The 15787-nt window shown below is 38.6% G+C and overlaps 1 protein-coding gene across 3 annotated transcripts in view; it reads left to right on the forward strand.

Moving 5' to 3' along the window:
• Positions 1-15787, forward strand: part of PREX2 (phosphatidylinositol-3,4,5-trisphosphate dependent Rac exchange factor 2) — a 303487-nt gene that overhangs the window by 130610 nt on the left and 157090 nt on the right. For all 3 annotated transcript variants that reach the window (XR_011259007.1, XM_069600206.1, XM_069600207.1), the window contains exons 15-18: positions 6129-6201; positions 8763-8905; positions 9062-9154; positions 11312-11460. Coding sequence is in view for 2 of the 3 variants with exons in the window: in XM_069600206.1 (XP_069456307.1) it covers positions 6129-6201; positions 8763-8905; positions 9062-9154; positions 11312-11460 (458 nt within the window). In the remaining variant the exon portion in view is untranslated. The remainder of the gene's footprint in view (positions 1-6128; positions 6202-8762; positions 8906-9061; positions 9155-11311; positions 11461-15787) is intronic.

Here is a 15787-nt window from a genome sequence, read left to right on the forward strand (position 1 = left end):
TTGTGATTCAAAAATATCAGCTGAGATCCATTCAAAAGACTAAGTGTAATTTGAATATCACTAAAGAAAAGGTGTGTATATGTACTAAAGTTTCTCATATGTTTTGTTTACAGATTTTTTTTTAAGGTATCTAATGTTTAGTCCTAGCAAGTTATTCTAGTCACCCTGTGCCTTCTTCTCTGTTAGATGATAATTGTATCTTGATATTATGAGCTTTGGTATCCATCTGCACACGTTGTAAATAAGAAGGTGCAGAATTTGTTGTGATTGTCACTCTGCTTCTCAGAGTGTGGGAGCTGACAGCTGGTACTGAGAAAATGTTATTTGCAACTCAAGGCATCAAGTCCATTATATTTTCAAATATAAATTTATTTAGATGTTTTATCATATTAGATTAACTAATAAATAATCAAATGTTTTCCACGGGTTAAAGGAAAGGCTAAGAAAACTGATATTTGCTTTGACAGAAGTTACTATTTTGGAGAAGGGAATATGGCTTGGTTGAAATGTCATCATTACATTTGGATATTTGAGTCAAGTTAGTTTCTTGTTATTGAAGAAAATCACCTACCTCTTTTGTTACATGTGAATAATAGTATTTGACGCTCAGTCATGGAAATGTTTATTTTTGCCGTAAATAAAAATGTTTAATTCGTACTTGATTTATCTGTGAACATACATTTTGAAATTTTTATTATTTAATATTAACTTCTAGACTATCCAGGAATACCTGGTTTTGCATTTAGTATTTAGATTTATTTTATTGAGAAATTAAGATCTTAAAGCAAACAGTTCTTTTAGATAAAACCCAAATTCCAGTGTTCAGTGGGTTTACTAGTGTGGAAACCATTTATAATATGATGATCAGTGTGTGTCATTGGGATTGGTTCTATGTTTGGTAATAGAGTTGAAATTTCATGTAGAAATTATACTGTTACAGAATTCACGTGAATTCTTCTATGTTGTTTATGTGAGAAAACTGAAGAAAGTTTGTTTTTTTGAAGCAAAAGCTAATACTGAATAAAATATTTAGAGTTCTGACAAAGGACGTTAGTCATCAACATTTTTTTTTTTTCCTTTTTGGCACTTTTACTTTCCAAGTATGAACATTCAGTTCAGTTCAGTTCAGTCGCTCAGTCCTGTCCGACTCTTTGCGACCCCATGAATCGCAGCATGCCACGCCTCCCTGTCCATCACCAACTCCCGGAGTTCACTCAGACTCACGCCCATCAAGTCAGTGATGCCATCCAACCATCTCATCCTCTGTCGTCCCCTTCTCCTCCTGCCCCCAATCCCTCCCAGCATGAGAGTCTTTTCCAATGAGTCAGCTCTTTGCATGAGGTGGCCAAAGTACTGGAGTTTCAGCTTTAGCATCATTCCCTCCAAAGAAATCCCAGGGCTGATCTCCTTCAGAATGGACTGGTTGGATCTCCTTGCAGTCCAAGGGACTCTCAAGAGCCTTCTCCAACACCACAGTTAAAAAGCATCAATTCTTCGGCACTCAGCCTTCTTCACAGTCCAACTCTCACATCCATACATGACCAATGGAAAAACCATAGCCTTGCCTAGACGGACCTTTGTTGGCAAAGTAATGTCTCTGCTTTTGAATATGCTATCTAGGTTGGTCATAACTTTTCTTCCAAGGAGTACGTGTCTTTTAATTTCATGGCTGCAGTCACCATCTGCAGTGATTTTGGACATCCCAAACAGTGGGGGGTCCAAACAGTGGGTTTCCACTGTTTCCCCATCTATTTGCCATGAAGTGATGGGACCAGATGCCATGATCTTCATTTTCTGAATGTTGAGCTTTAAGCCAACTTTTTCACTCTCCTCTTTCACCTTCATCAAGAGGCTTTTTAGTTCCTCTTCACTTTCTGCCATAAGGGTGGTATCATCTGCATATCTGAGGTTATTGATATTTCTCCCGGCAATCTTGATTCCAGCTTGTGCTTCTTCCAGCCCAGCATTTCTCATGATGTACTCTGCATAGAAGTTAAATAAGCAGGGTGACGATATACAGCCTTGATGTACTCCTTTTCCTATTTGGAACCAGTCTGTTGTTTCATGTCCAGTTCTAACTGTTGCTTCCTGAACTGCATACAGGTTTCTCAAGAGGCAGGTCAGGTGGTCTGGTATTCCCATCTCTTTCAGAATTTTCCACAGTTTATTGTGATCCACACAGTCAAAGGCTTTGGCATAGTCCATAAAGCAATATGAACATTTGAAGACTAAAATAAGTTGCTCAAAACCCAGACCAAGTTGCAATTCTCTCTTACTTCAGGTTTTCTTTCTGGTCTGGTATGACAGTGCCTGTAGAAATGCTTGTGCACAGTAGAAATTGAAATGGACTAGGATACAGGTTGGAGAAGGCGATGGCAGCCCACTCCAGTACTCTTGCCTGGAAAATCCCATGGATGGAGGAGCCTGATAGGCTGCAGTCCATGGGATCGTGAAGAGTCAGACACGACTGAGCGACTTCACTTTGACTTTTCACTTTCATGCATTGGAGAAGGAAATGGCAACCCACTCCAGTGTTCTTGCCTGGAGAATCCCAGGGACAGGGGAGCCTGGTAGGCTGCCATCTATGGGGTCGCACAGAGTTTGACACAACTGAAGTGACTTAGCAGCAGCAGCAGGATACAGGTAATCTGGTCTTATGATAGCTATGCTGTTAAGCAGTTATGCAAACTTACATGAGTCACTTAGTCTGTCTAGATTTTATTTTCACAACTGTTTCCTGCTTACTGGAATAACTATATATATATCAGCTCTTCTCCATCACTTAGGAGAAGGAAATGGCAATGCACTCCAGTGTTCTTGCCTGGAGAATCCCGGGGACAGGGGAGCCTGGTGAGCTGCCGTCTATGGGGTCGCACAGAGTCAGAGACGACTGAAGCGACTTAGCAGCAGCAGCAGCAGCTCCATACTTAAGATTTATGATTCTGATAGTGTAAAACTTGCATATATGTAAGTATCGACATAATAAACTCTAGCTTTAGATTAGGACAACAGGGGCTGGCTTTGAGGAGAAAGGTATGGTAATGGAATGATAAGAGAATGGTAAATTAAAGTTCTTAAGCTAAGATGAACAAGAGATTTTATTTTAAAGGAAGCGTCTTTTTCCACCAAGGCCGTCAGTTGAATAATCAGTGTATACTGTTGGTGATTATTAAAACAAGCTTTTACTGTGAAAATAACACTTAAGCAGGTGCTTTGGTGATTAAAATAAAAGAAACCAACAAAACAGAAAGCAGACATGGTTCCTGCCTTCCAGGGACTGTTAGTCTGTTGGGCTGATTTTTATACTTCCTTTAAGGCTCTGCTTCAACATCATCTTCCCCAGTAAACTTTGCTGGATCGTCCAGACTTGGCCCAGCATCCTCCTCTGTGGTCCCAGTTCCCTGGATGTATCTGTCTTAGATAATCCCACTTTATATTGAAACTGTCCCCATGATTCTTAGGGTGGGGGCTGGTTAACCTATGTGCCAGCACCTAGTATGACACCTGTTGGGGAGTATTGACTAAATTGGATGGCGGTGGCATCATTGACTCAATGGACATGAGTTTGAGCAGACTCCGGGAGAGAGTGAAGGACAGGGAAGCCTGGCGTGCTTCAATCCGTGGGGTCGCAAAGAGTTGGACACATCTTAGTGAGTGAACAACAAAATAACTTATATATTTTAAGTGACTCGGTTCTTCGGATTTCAGTTATTTGAGGGCAGGGAAGTGTTTTGTGTTTGAGTGTTTTACTCTGTTACTTCTAGCACTTAGCACGCTGTGTAGCAAAAAAAAATCTTTTGTGTGAATGTATGAACATTACTAACGGTTAGATTTTGAAAAGGGTACAGATTTTATTGTCTAAAGATACAGATTGTAAATGCCATGATCATTAACAGGAGGATTAGGGAGGGGTAGAGTTGTTACAGCATAAGGTGGTTGCTTGTGTTGGTCCTTGATAGACTGATAGGTAATATTTAAGGCATTGAGTGGAGTGAATGATTCCATGAATGAGAATGAGGATGGAAATAAACAAAAGGGAGTCCTGGAAACAGTCTGGAAGCCAAATTGATGAGAGCAAAGGTGACCTAACCTTTGGAAAATAGGTCTGGAGGGGTATAATGAAGTCAGGGTTATGGGAGACCTGCAAAGCCCAACACAAAATGTTGATACTTTATGATTATGAAAAATGAGAGTTAGTTTAAAGTTTTGGTACTTGGTATTCTTGTGTGTGTGCAGGCTTAGTTCCTTCAGTCCTGTCTGACTCTGTACAATCCTAAGAACGATAGCCCTCCAGGCTTCTCTGTCCCTGGGATTCTCTAGGCAAGAATACTAGAGTGGGTTGTCCTGCCTGCGCCTGGGGATCTTTCCTGCGTCTCTTAATGTCTCCTGCATTGGCCGGCAGGTGCTTTACCGCTAGTGCCACCTGGGAAGCCCAGTATTCCTGGGTAAGAAAGTTTAATTCTAAGGACTTTCCTGGACTTTGCCTTCCAATGCAGTGGGTACGGGGTCGATCCATGATCGGGGAGCTGATACTCCACATCCTCGTGGCCAAAAACTCAAAACATAGAACAGAAACAATATTGTAACAATATTGACTTTAAAAATGGGCTATACCAGAGAAAAGTCTTTAAAAAAATCAAATAAAATTTAATTCTATAGTGGCAATGTTAGAGAAAGTGCAGGAGTACAGTATTAGAGACATTACAGGAAAAGAATTATGGCAATTTAGAAGGGAGATGAGGAAACACTGGGTTAGGGTGCTGACATAGGAATGAAATGGAAGCCAGAGGGAAGAAAGGATGGATTTGGTAGAGTATTGTTGTTGTTCAGTCACTCAGTAGCTCAATCATGTCTGACTCTTTGTGACCACATGGACTACGGCATGCCAGGCTTTCCCGTCCTTCACTATCTCCCAGAGTTTGCTCAAATTCATGTCTATTGAGTCAATGATGCCATCCACCCATCTTATCCTCTGTCTCCCTCTCTCTTCCTGCCCTCAGTCTTTCCCAGAAGAGTATTGTACCTAAGAGCTAAAAGATGGGGCTAGAAAAAAACGAGATAATCTGTAAGAAAGCACTTCTTAAGCTGTAAAACATACAACTGTAAGGTTATATAGACACAGATACAACAGATACATACATATACACATACATATTCATATACATAGTCAGTCCTGTTGATATCTAGGAGATATTGATCCCAGGACCCTTGCAGGTACCAAAATCCACAGATGCTCAAGCTCCTTGTATAAAATGGCATGGATTTGCATATAATCTCCCATATCTTTTAATTAACCTTAAGATTACTTTTAATACCTGATGAAATGTAAATACTATATAAATATTCACTGATTCTGCAAATTCAAGTATTACATTTTGGAACTTTCTGTTTTTTTTTTTTTTTCCTCTGACTAGTTTTGATCTGTGGTTGGTTGAATTCTCAGATGCTGAAGCCGTGTCATAGAGGGAAGAGTGTATATGAATTCGTACTTGAATGAATAAAGTAGATGTTTTCTAGATAAAAATCATAACAAAAGGTTGCATTAGGCTTTCTTTTGGGGCTCAGTTATGTGAGCTAATTTTCATTTTTTCTGGCAAGAGAGTGAAAGAGAAGCTTGCGTTTGCTGACTCCCCTAAACAACATACTCATAGGGTCTTACAAGTCACACTAGATTAATAGGTTTCTTTGGAGGCACTTAAAGAGTAAGGCCATTTGGTGGGAGGTGATAGAAGAGATGATGCATAATGATTTTTACTTAGCAAGCTTTATTTAGTGAGTTTTCAACTATAGGATATTTCTTTGATGCATAATTGGGATATATGATCAAAGAAATAAGGCATAATTTGTGGTAGTAAATTGTAGTTACTCATGTATTTTCATTTTTAATCAAGCATAATTTTTCTCAAGAAATAGTAAATCTTTGTTTTTGATGTCAAAAGCAGATATTTTCATAATCAAGGGAATGTTTGATAACAATCAGATGCATTGTTAGTGGGCTTCTGAAAGCAACATAAGCCCTGATGTATGAATGGCTTTGTCAGGACAGTGCTGAGAATGTCAAACGTGGTTACAATGCAGCAGAATCTTTGGTCGCCTATTAACTTGTACAGGGCTTTTGTGGTTGACAGGGGGATTGCCGCACCAGAGAAGAAGCAATGATATTTGGCATTGGACTCTGCGACAATGGATTTATGCACCATGGTAAGCATTTTTATTCTGGAAGCTTCTGGATGTATTTCACTGTTTTGTTTTGTCAAGACATTGGGAGTCTCTCAGTGGCCAGGGAAGTCCTCTAAAGATGAACCAGCAAGACTGTCTGGGTCTTGCCACATGTCCCCGTTGGGCCACCACATCTACAATCAGTGTCTCCACAAGTATTATCTACAAGTTGCCATGACTTTTTTTCTGTTTTTCTAGACTGGTTCTGAAAAAGCAAGAGCTTGAACTAGAAGTTAAAAAAACAGCTCATGTATCTCTTTGAAACTATTCTAGGTCAGACCCATGGGTTTCTTTTTTTTTTTTTTTAATGACAGTGTATATTAAAATGATTAAATGAGAGCCGATATAAATGCATATTTATAGTGATTTTTTTTAGAAAATACTTTCAGAATTAGAGAACAAAATTATAAATTTCTGGAAAAAAGTTTCTTTTTGACTACTAATTAAAGATTGAATTTCTTTCTTGTTTGTTGACTTCATTTCTCTTAAATTTATAAAGTAATGAGACTTAGTTTTCCCTCTGTACTCATATGATCTTATAGACTCCATAAACCCAAACCATCACTTTCCATTGTTAATAATATTTGCTTATGTACTTATTTGATAGCTCTTGTGCTTATTGGCCAATTATATTCAGAAATTACTTTTTCCAAAGAAATAAGAACAGAAAAGTAGCAGCGATTTTGAAAGCCTCTTTGATTATTATTTGTTCCTTTGGGACTTCCATTACATCCCAGTGTCTCTGGATCACAGGAAATACTGGTCTTTGAAAAGCCAGTTATTGATTGGAAGAAATGACATCATTATATGAAATTAAAACTATAATATCAAGCTGAAAACCTTCAAAGATTTTGATGATTTTTCTCTTTAAAGCATCAGCAAGCAGCAATTTTATCTAAATATTTATTTTAAAATATTGGGTTGCAGTAAAGTTTTTCCCTATGGGAGTCTCTGTCAGTAAAGGCGCAGCCAACTGGGCTCATGCCTGGCCTTATGGATGTTTTCTCTCCCTGCCTTTAGACTGACTGTTTGGTGGAGGAAAACAGCAGTAGCAGAAACACCATGTGAGTTTGGGGAATAATGTAGGTCATGTCGGCAAGGCCTACCTGCGTGAGGGCTAAGTTGCTTCAGTCCTGTCCGACTCTTGCAGCCCTATGGGCTGTAGCCTGCCAGGCTCCTCTGTCCAGGCAAGAATACTGGAGTGGGTTGCCGTGCCCTCCTGTATGTGATCTTCCTGACCCAGGGATCAGACCTGCACCCCTTATGTCTCCCACATCAGCAGGCGGGTTCTTTACCACTAGCGCCACTTGGGAAGCCCTAGGCAAGGCTTACCTCGATCTCAATTATATTCTCCTTCCTATTGTCAGCTACAATTTGTGTTGTGTTTTAATTTGTGGTTGGTAGTTTCATTCGTTAAATTTATGTTGTCAGCAGTTTTCCATTTAAAGGTCAATCCATACATATAACTGATCAACAGTTATGATTTGGAACTCCATTAGAATAATGAAACAAAGGAGCTATCTTTTTTTTTTTTTTTGCCTACTATATGCCAAATTAATTATATTAGTTACATTTTAGTTTGTCCAGCATTATGAAGAAGATTTTATTGTCCACATATTATCGGTGAGGAAACTGAAGTTCAAGGAATTTAAGTAACTTCCCCAGTGTTGCTTCCAGAATAAGAATATAAGGATGGATAAGTAGAAAGAAGATTTCTCTTTTAAGACTCTTTGACAGCTGTCAGGATCTCACTGAGTACAAATTCTTTCTATCAGTATGTAGCCTTATTTTTTAAAAAGACTAACAAAACATATACCTTATATCATTAGAGCATTGTCAGGCAGCTTTGGGACTTTGGGGGAAAATGTTAGTGTTCAGATAAAAGGAAAAAACTGACCTTTGCAGAAATAAGGTTATTTGAGAACAGTGTTTTTATGCAGATGACTAGGAATTGGTGGAAACTAAAATCACATTTCACCCAGAAGGCAGATTTCTGGTTTAAAGTGTTGGAACAAAAGTAACTACAGTGAGAATTGCTCACACACATAAAGACTACATTTAACCCATTTGAATTTTCTCATAATTGTGTGGGATATTAAAAACAGAAATGTTTTTGTCTTTTACTTAAAATGTTTACTACAAATTCAAAACCCTGTAGGATTCTATGCTTTGAATTGCATGCATTTTCTTTTTTTTTTAATCTTTACATTGTCTTAATTTTTTTATTTTTTTTATTTTTTTTTAATTTTAAAATCTTTAATTCCATTTTCAAAATTCATTATAATCTTTTGAAAGTAAAAGTTGGATTTTAATCTGGAAGGCAGCAGATTTGGTTAAGTCAAAAAACTTTATCATGAAAAAAATATTACTTATCTTTAAAAAATCAGTCTTTTAGGTAACAGTAATTGAAGGAAACATCAGCTTGAAATTATGGAAATTAAAAAGTATCGCTGGGATATCTGTGAATGTAGCTTGTTCCAGGCTGAAGGTCTATCAGTATGGAAAATGAGGTTGATTTGGCTACTCGCTTTCTATTTCCATAGTGCTTGAAAAAAGTGAATTCAAAGACGAACCTCTACTTTTCCGTTTTTTTGCGGATGAGGAGATGGAAGGGTCAAATATGAAGCATCGATTGATGAAACATGATTTGAAAGTTGTGGAAAATGTTATAGCTAAATCCTTATTGGTAAGTTTATTACTATGCTATGCAAATTTTCTTCTTCATTAGACATTGATAGATTTCATAAACATGTTTGGTGATACAATGTATCATTTCAGTCTGTTTGATTTGTAACTTTTTTCATAGTTATTTTGTTAGTCATGTTAATATTTTACATTTCAGATTAAATCCAATGAAGGCAGCTATGGTTTTGGATTAGAAGACAAAAATAAAGTTCCAATAATAAAGTTGGTGGAAAAGGGGTCTAATGCTGAGGTAATGTAAATTAGTGTTTTTATTTAAAATTTTTGTCTGTGACATACACATTTAAAAGTTTTAAACAAACTGAAATCAGCCTTCAAGTATCTCTACTGAAAATAATGATTCTGAATAATCTTATTCTGAGGTTCTTTGTAATACTGTTGGGATTTGTGAAAGAGGGTGTCTGAGTAGCTAAGGATAGTGGGGAAGGTTTTGTAAAGATGTACAGCTTCAACTTGACCTTGTAGGAGTCCATGTGGCTTAGTCCATGTCTGATTCTAGTTTGAGACCTGGTGGAGACTGTATAGGGTGGGACTGTATTATGCATGTTACGTGATTCTTCCGCTTTATCAAGAGCTGTGTCTTCTATTTTCCTATCACTTGAATTTTTTTTATTGTGGTAAAAGGCACATATTATAAAACATACTATTTTAAACATATTTAACTGTACAGTTCATTGGCACTAAGTACATTCACATTGCTGTGCAACTCTCACCATCATCCATCTCTCAAAATTTTTACCTTCATAAACTGAAACTCTGTCCCCATTAAATCATAACTCCCCATTTTTCCTCCTCCCCCGTCCCAGCCCCTGGTGCCTGGAATCTGCCAGTGGACTTTCTGACTCTATGAATTTGACTATTCTAGGTACCTCGTGTAAGTGGAATCAAACAGTATTTGTCTGCACCCAGTGTATGTTGGAATGCATTTTTAAGCTTAGCTTAATATATGTCCTACAAACATATGGCACTTTCTTTTTTCCCCCCTATGCTATACAGTAGGTTCTCATTAGGTATCTATTTTATGCATTAGGTAGTGTGTGTATCCGCTAAGATCATGGTATCCAGCTCTCGTGCGCGCGCGTGTGTGTGTGTGTGTGTGTGTGTGTGTGTGTGTTTTAGTCACCCAGTCTTGCCCAACTCTTTGCTACAGACCCCATGGACTGTAGCCCACCAGGCTCCTCCATTCATGGGATTTTCCAGGCAAGAATATTGAAGCAGGGTGCCATTTCCTTCTCCAGGGGATCGTCCTGACCCAGGGATCAAACCTGGGTCTTTTGGGTCTCCTGCATTGGTAGACGAGTTCTTTCTGCTGAGCCACCAGGGAAGCCCACTGAAAGCTTTATGTATAGTGTATTAATGTTGAAGAAAATAAATCTGCTCAGGTCATACCCTGTTAGTGGGCCTGGCCAACAACTAACTATTTTTGTTAATTTTCTATGATGAAGAAATGTTTTCCCCATTTTCAGATGATGTTCTTGGAGCCCAGGTTCACCTGACTCTGCCACCAATAAAATGCCCTCTGCCAGGTTTTCATCCTTCAGCTAGTAACCAGCATATGCTATAGTTTACAGGCTGTGTGCACGTGTGTGTGCGTGCTTAGTCATTTCTGACTATTTGTGACCCCATGGACTGTAGCCTGCCAGGCTCCTCTGTCCATGGGATTTCCCAGGCAGGAATACTGGAGTGGATTGCCATTTCTTCCTCCAGAGTATCTTCCTGACCCAGGTATGCAACCCGAGTCTCCTGAGTCCCTTGCATTGGCAGGTGGATTCTTTACCCCTGAGCCACCCCATTTTTTCCCTTTTAGGCAGTAGGTTAGTTAAGAAGATTGACCTGGTTGGCATGCAGAGATAATGTCTTCCTCGTTATCCTTCCAGCATCTTGTGATCCATGCCTGTTGGAGTTCTTCCTTGGATTCCAGGCATTTCTCTCTCATGCCCTGCAGACACCTATGCTGTGTCAGGCTAGAGATGCATATTTGGTTGTCATCCATGTCTGTATAGAGGTTGTAACTCTCTGAGTTATTTGGATATAGATGGAAAACACAGGAAAAACAATTAACCTGAGGTTTGACTGTAGTTAAAAGGATGAAGTAAGAAGAACTATCAAAGATAACAGAAAAAAGGGTCACAAGTGAAGTACAGTGTTAAGTCCTGGAAGGAGGGAGAATTGCAGTAGAGACGGGTGTGATCCAATGAAAAACTAAATCAAAGAGAGTAACTGTGTTATCTCTTCCACAGTTCCGTATTGTGATGTTGTATAAAAACATTGCGGATGTGTTAAAATGTCAGAAGTCACTAAGTTCTAGACCTTCTCAGATTCTAGTTCTGTGAAAAAGTAGGTTTCTTATTAAAATATTATTATTGTTATTTTGCTATTTCTCTCCTAGATGGCTGGCATGGAAGTTGGGAAAAAGATTTTTGCGATTAATGGTGACCTAGTTTTTATGAGACCTTTCAATGAAGTGGATTGCTTCCTGAAATCATGCTTAAATAGCAGAAAACCTCTAAGAGTTCTCGTGAGCACAAAGCCAAGGGAGTAAGTTGTATAGTTTATACAGTGTTTAAAAACATTAGACATTAGTGAGTAAAATAGGAAAGTTAGCAAAATCGGTGTCTGAATTTAAGCATCTCACTGCTTGCACATTTGAACCTCACCAACATCACTGATACTGGTCTTTATATGATGGAAAAGTTATGTTGCTTATGATGGTTAAGCTACTTTATGTTGCTACTTAAAGCACGTTATTTTCAGCAGAAATAATATTTTCCTTTTCTTACCCCCATTTTTCTTGTTTGGGTTGGGTTGAGCTTGATTATGAGTAAGGAAAACTAGTAGGACACTTGGTAATGGAAACTTTATTCCCTCATGCTCCCTAAATCCAGGGATTTCAGGGACTACAAATTGATGAGACACCCTGTGTTGATACACACAATTATTTGTTGTTCAGTTGCTCATGTAGTCAGTTGTTCATGTCCCATTCTTGGCTACCCTATGGACTGTAGCCCACCAGGCTCCCCTGTCCTTCACAAACTCCTGGTGCCAGGTCTTTTCCAATCTTTGTGTCAGGTCTACAAGGGGATATACATAATTGCATCTTTATAAAATGGGAGCATGATTAATGATCTGGGGGCTTTTTGAAAAAAAATTAATATGATATTATGGGTATACTTGGGAAAAATTGGCTTTTGGTCTGCAAATCATCTATGGTCTAGTGTCCCTGAATCAGATTTCCATGACTTGCTGAACCAATTAATTAATCAAGAGAATGCATATAAAGTACTTAGCATAATGTCTTAACATACTATGATTATATCCATATTACTCTTTAAAAATGAATTATATTATTTTTCTATAGTAATAAGCAACTTCATTAATTTTAAGATAAATGAAGTTTACCACTTCAGAAGCAAAATGGTTTATTTTAACTACTTATGAAAATATTCTACATACATATGGTATAGTGTCTTCCCTACCTTGATATGTATTTTCAGCAATAGCTGAATCCATCATTTATCTTAGGAGTTGAAGTGCAGTGTAATGGGCTAGATTCTTCAGTGTCATCCACTGAAGATAGGTAGAGGCTCTAGCTTCTACCCATGGCTTACCAGCGGGTCTGAAGGAGTGAGCACAACTCATCAAAGTTAGTAATTTAGGAAGACTTTGAGCAGATAAACATAATAATGTCTTTACTGTAAGCCTAATTAAGATCTCTTGTTGTCTTTGTGACCGTGACTGGCTCTTTTAGCCCACCTAACTCCTCTGTCCATGGGATTTCCCAGAAAAGAATATTGGAGTAGGTTGCCATTTCCTTCTTCAGGGGTCTCCCTGACCCAGGGGTCAAACTCAAGTCTCCTGCCTTGGCATGCAGATTCTTTACCACTGAGCCACCAGGGAAGCCCAGTTATGATCTATTACTTCCCTTTTATTCTAAGATGAAGCTTATCTAGTTGCCTACCTCTGAATTTCAGTTCAGTCCCTCAGTTGTGTCTGACTCTTTGCAATCCCTTGGACTGTAGCACGCCAGGCTCCCCTGTCCATCACCATCCCCAGAGCTTACTTAAACTTAAGTAGTCGTTGATACCATCCAACCATCTCATCCTCTGTCATTCCCTTCTCCTCAGCATTAGGGTCTTTTCCAAAGAGTCATTTCTTCACATCAGGTGGCCAAAGTATTGGAGCTTCAGCTTCAGCAGCAGTCCTTCCAATGAGTATTCAGGACTGATTTCCTTTAGGGTGGACTGGATTGATTTCCTTGCAGTCCAAGGAAATTTCCTTACAGTCTCAAGAGTCTTCTCCAACACCACAGTTCAAAAGCTTCAATTCTTTGGTGCTCAGCTTAAAGGTCCAACTCTCACATCTGTACTTACTACTGGAAAAACCATACCTTTGATTAGATGGACCTTTGTTGGCCAAGTAATGTCTCTGCTTTCTAATATGCTGTCTAGGTTGGTCATAGCTTTTCTTCCAAAGAGCAAGCACCTTTTAATTTCATGGCTGCAGTCATCATCTGCAGTGATTTTGGAGCTCAAAAAAATAAAGTCTGTCACTGTTTGCATTGTTTCCCCATCTAATTGCCATGAAGTGATGGGACTGGATGCCATGACCTTAGTTTTCTGAATGTTGAATGTTAAGCCAACTTTTTCACTCTCCTCTTTCACTTTCGTCAAGAGGCTCTTTAGTTCTTCACTTTCTGCCATAACGGTGGTGTCATCTGTATATCTAAGGTTGTTGATATTTCTCCCAGCAATCTTGATTCCAGCTTGTGCTTAATCCAGTCCAGCATTTCATGTGATATACTCTGCATGGGCATTTAAAAAGAAAAGGACAGGCTGGAAAAGGATGAGGGAGTAGGATTCCAGTGTAATTATTAGTAAACTAAAGACCCTCACCGTGGTTCCTTGCCCTCTGATTTAACCATGTAAATACTTTTCACTGATCATAGACATTTCAATTCAGAGGACTGGGAAGTCATCCACTTCAATACTGAATAGAAAGAGGCAAATCCTTAGTCTTAGAATTAGTTGCTAGATGAGCAGGGTTGAACCCGGGTCTTCTGACTCTTCCTTCCATGTTTGCTGCACCGTATCTGAAACCCCGTATTTCTGGTCCAGATTCAAGGCTCTCTTTCACCACTTGCTTGTTAATTGTTGTTTCAGTATCCTTATCCATTAAAAAAATGGGGCTATGTTAAGAGTGTTACAGAGGTGCTAAGAACTTAAATAAATCTAGGTGTGTAAAGAACCTAGCCGTGTGTTCAGCACATAGTATGTCCTCCAGTGATGTTATCTGTGATGCTTATCTGTTCTTTTATTTCATTTTTTTCCCATTGCTTCTTTATTACATGAAAAGTAAGTTTCACATTGTATTTCAAGACCGTTTTGAGAATTGTTGTTGTTCAGTTGCTAAGTCATGTCCAGCTCTTTGTGACCTCGTGGACTTCAGCATACCAGGCTTCCCTGTCCTTTACTATATCCTGAACTTTGCTCAAACTCATGTCCATTGAGTCAGTGATACTATATGGAATACTTAAGTTTTTCCTTTTTATTTTTAATTTGTCTGAAATATTATAACCTTTCCTTTATGCCCTTATTCTAACATATGATTCCTGTCAATCATTCTCATATTTTCTTACAATGGCCACTTATAATTTATGTAGTAGAAAGGCAAAAAATGAGAGGCAAATACAACAGAATTTTTCTTTTGAACCCATCTGTATTTTACACATTGATTCTATCAAGGAATTTTTCAAAAGGCTTTGTAGCAGATAATTTAATGCACTCATTTTCTATGGAAATGAGCATTTCTCTTGTATAAATTTAATTCTTCATAGTGGTCCCAGCAGGGAAACATATTTTCCAAAGGTCATTTTATGAAGAGAGTTACAGTGTTATGAACAAAATGCATCTCACAGTGTTCTGTACAAATTTTGTTAAAAATGTAATAATCTTGAAGATTAGAGCAAAGTCAACCTCGAATAGCAATATAAGGACAGACGTTACTCAGGAAGAGTTTTGAGAGTCCATTATGAATTTTTTACAGTTCAAAAGCACCAATAATTCACCATGGCCAGAAAGCTCCAAGTTATTTTAGTGTGAGTCCTAAGTCACTTCAGTCATGTCTAACTCTTTGTGACCCTATGAACTGTAGCCCGACAGCCTCCTCTGTCCATGAAATTCTCCAGGCAAGAATACTGGAGTGGGTTGCCATTTCCTTCTCCAGAGGATCTTCCTGACCCAGGGATCAAATCTGTATTGCTTATGTCTGTTGCAGTGGCAGGTGGGTTCTTTACCTCTAGTGCCACCCAGGAAGCCCATTTCAGCAAAAGTGAACCCTCATTCAAGAATTCTCATTCTCTCATTCACAGAGAGGCATGAGCTCTATTTTTTATTTCATGCTCAGAAGATGTGTTTATTCCCTTTTCTTTTCCTTAGTCAATCTTCCATCTTCCAGTGTACCTTTGACAGACCCTAGTAGCAAGGTGTTGTAAAGGAAGCATATATAGCCTTATATAGCAAAGTGTTTAATTAAGGATAAAGGATAAATTCATTCCATAAGTCAGTGCCACCAATATACAGATCACTTCATAGTGTGTAACCTAGGGCTTCCCTGGTGGCTCAGATGATAAAGAATCTGCCTACAACTCGGGAGACCTGGATTTGATTCCTGAATCAGGAAATCCCCTGGGGAAGGAAATGGCTACCCACTCCAATATTCTTGCCTGGAGAATTCAGGCTCAATTGGTCAAAGGTTGCTCGATGGACAAACGATACTTTAAATTCTATAATAACACTTTCAGGCTTCCCTAAAACAGATAGTTTGGATTTCTGTCATGGATTGCCAGAATGCCTGCCAGGATTATACT

The sequence above is a fragment of the Ovis canadensis genome, chromosome 9 (assembly GCF_042477335.2).
Source record: "Ovis canadensis isolate MfBH-ARS-UI-01 breed Bighorn chromosome 9, ARS-UI_OviCan_v2, whole genome shotgun sequence".
Lineage (NCBI taxonomy): Eukaryota > Metazoa > Chordata > Mammalia > Artiodactyla > Bovidae > Ovis > Ovis canadensis.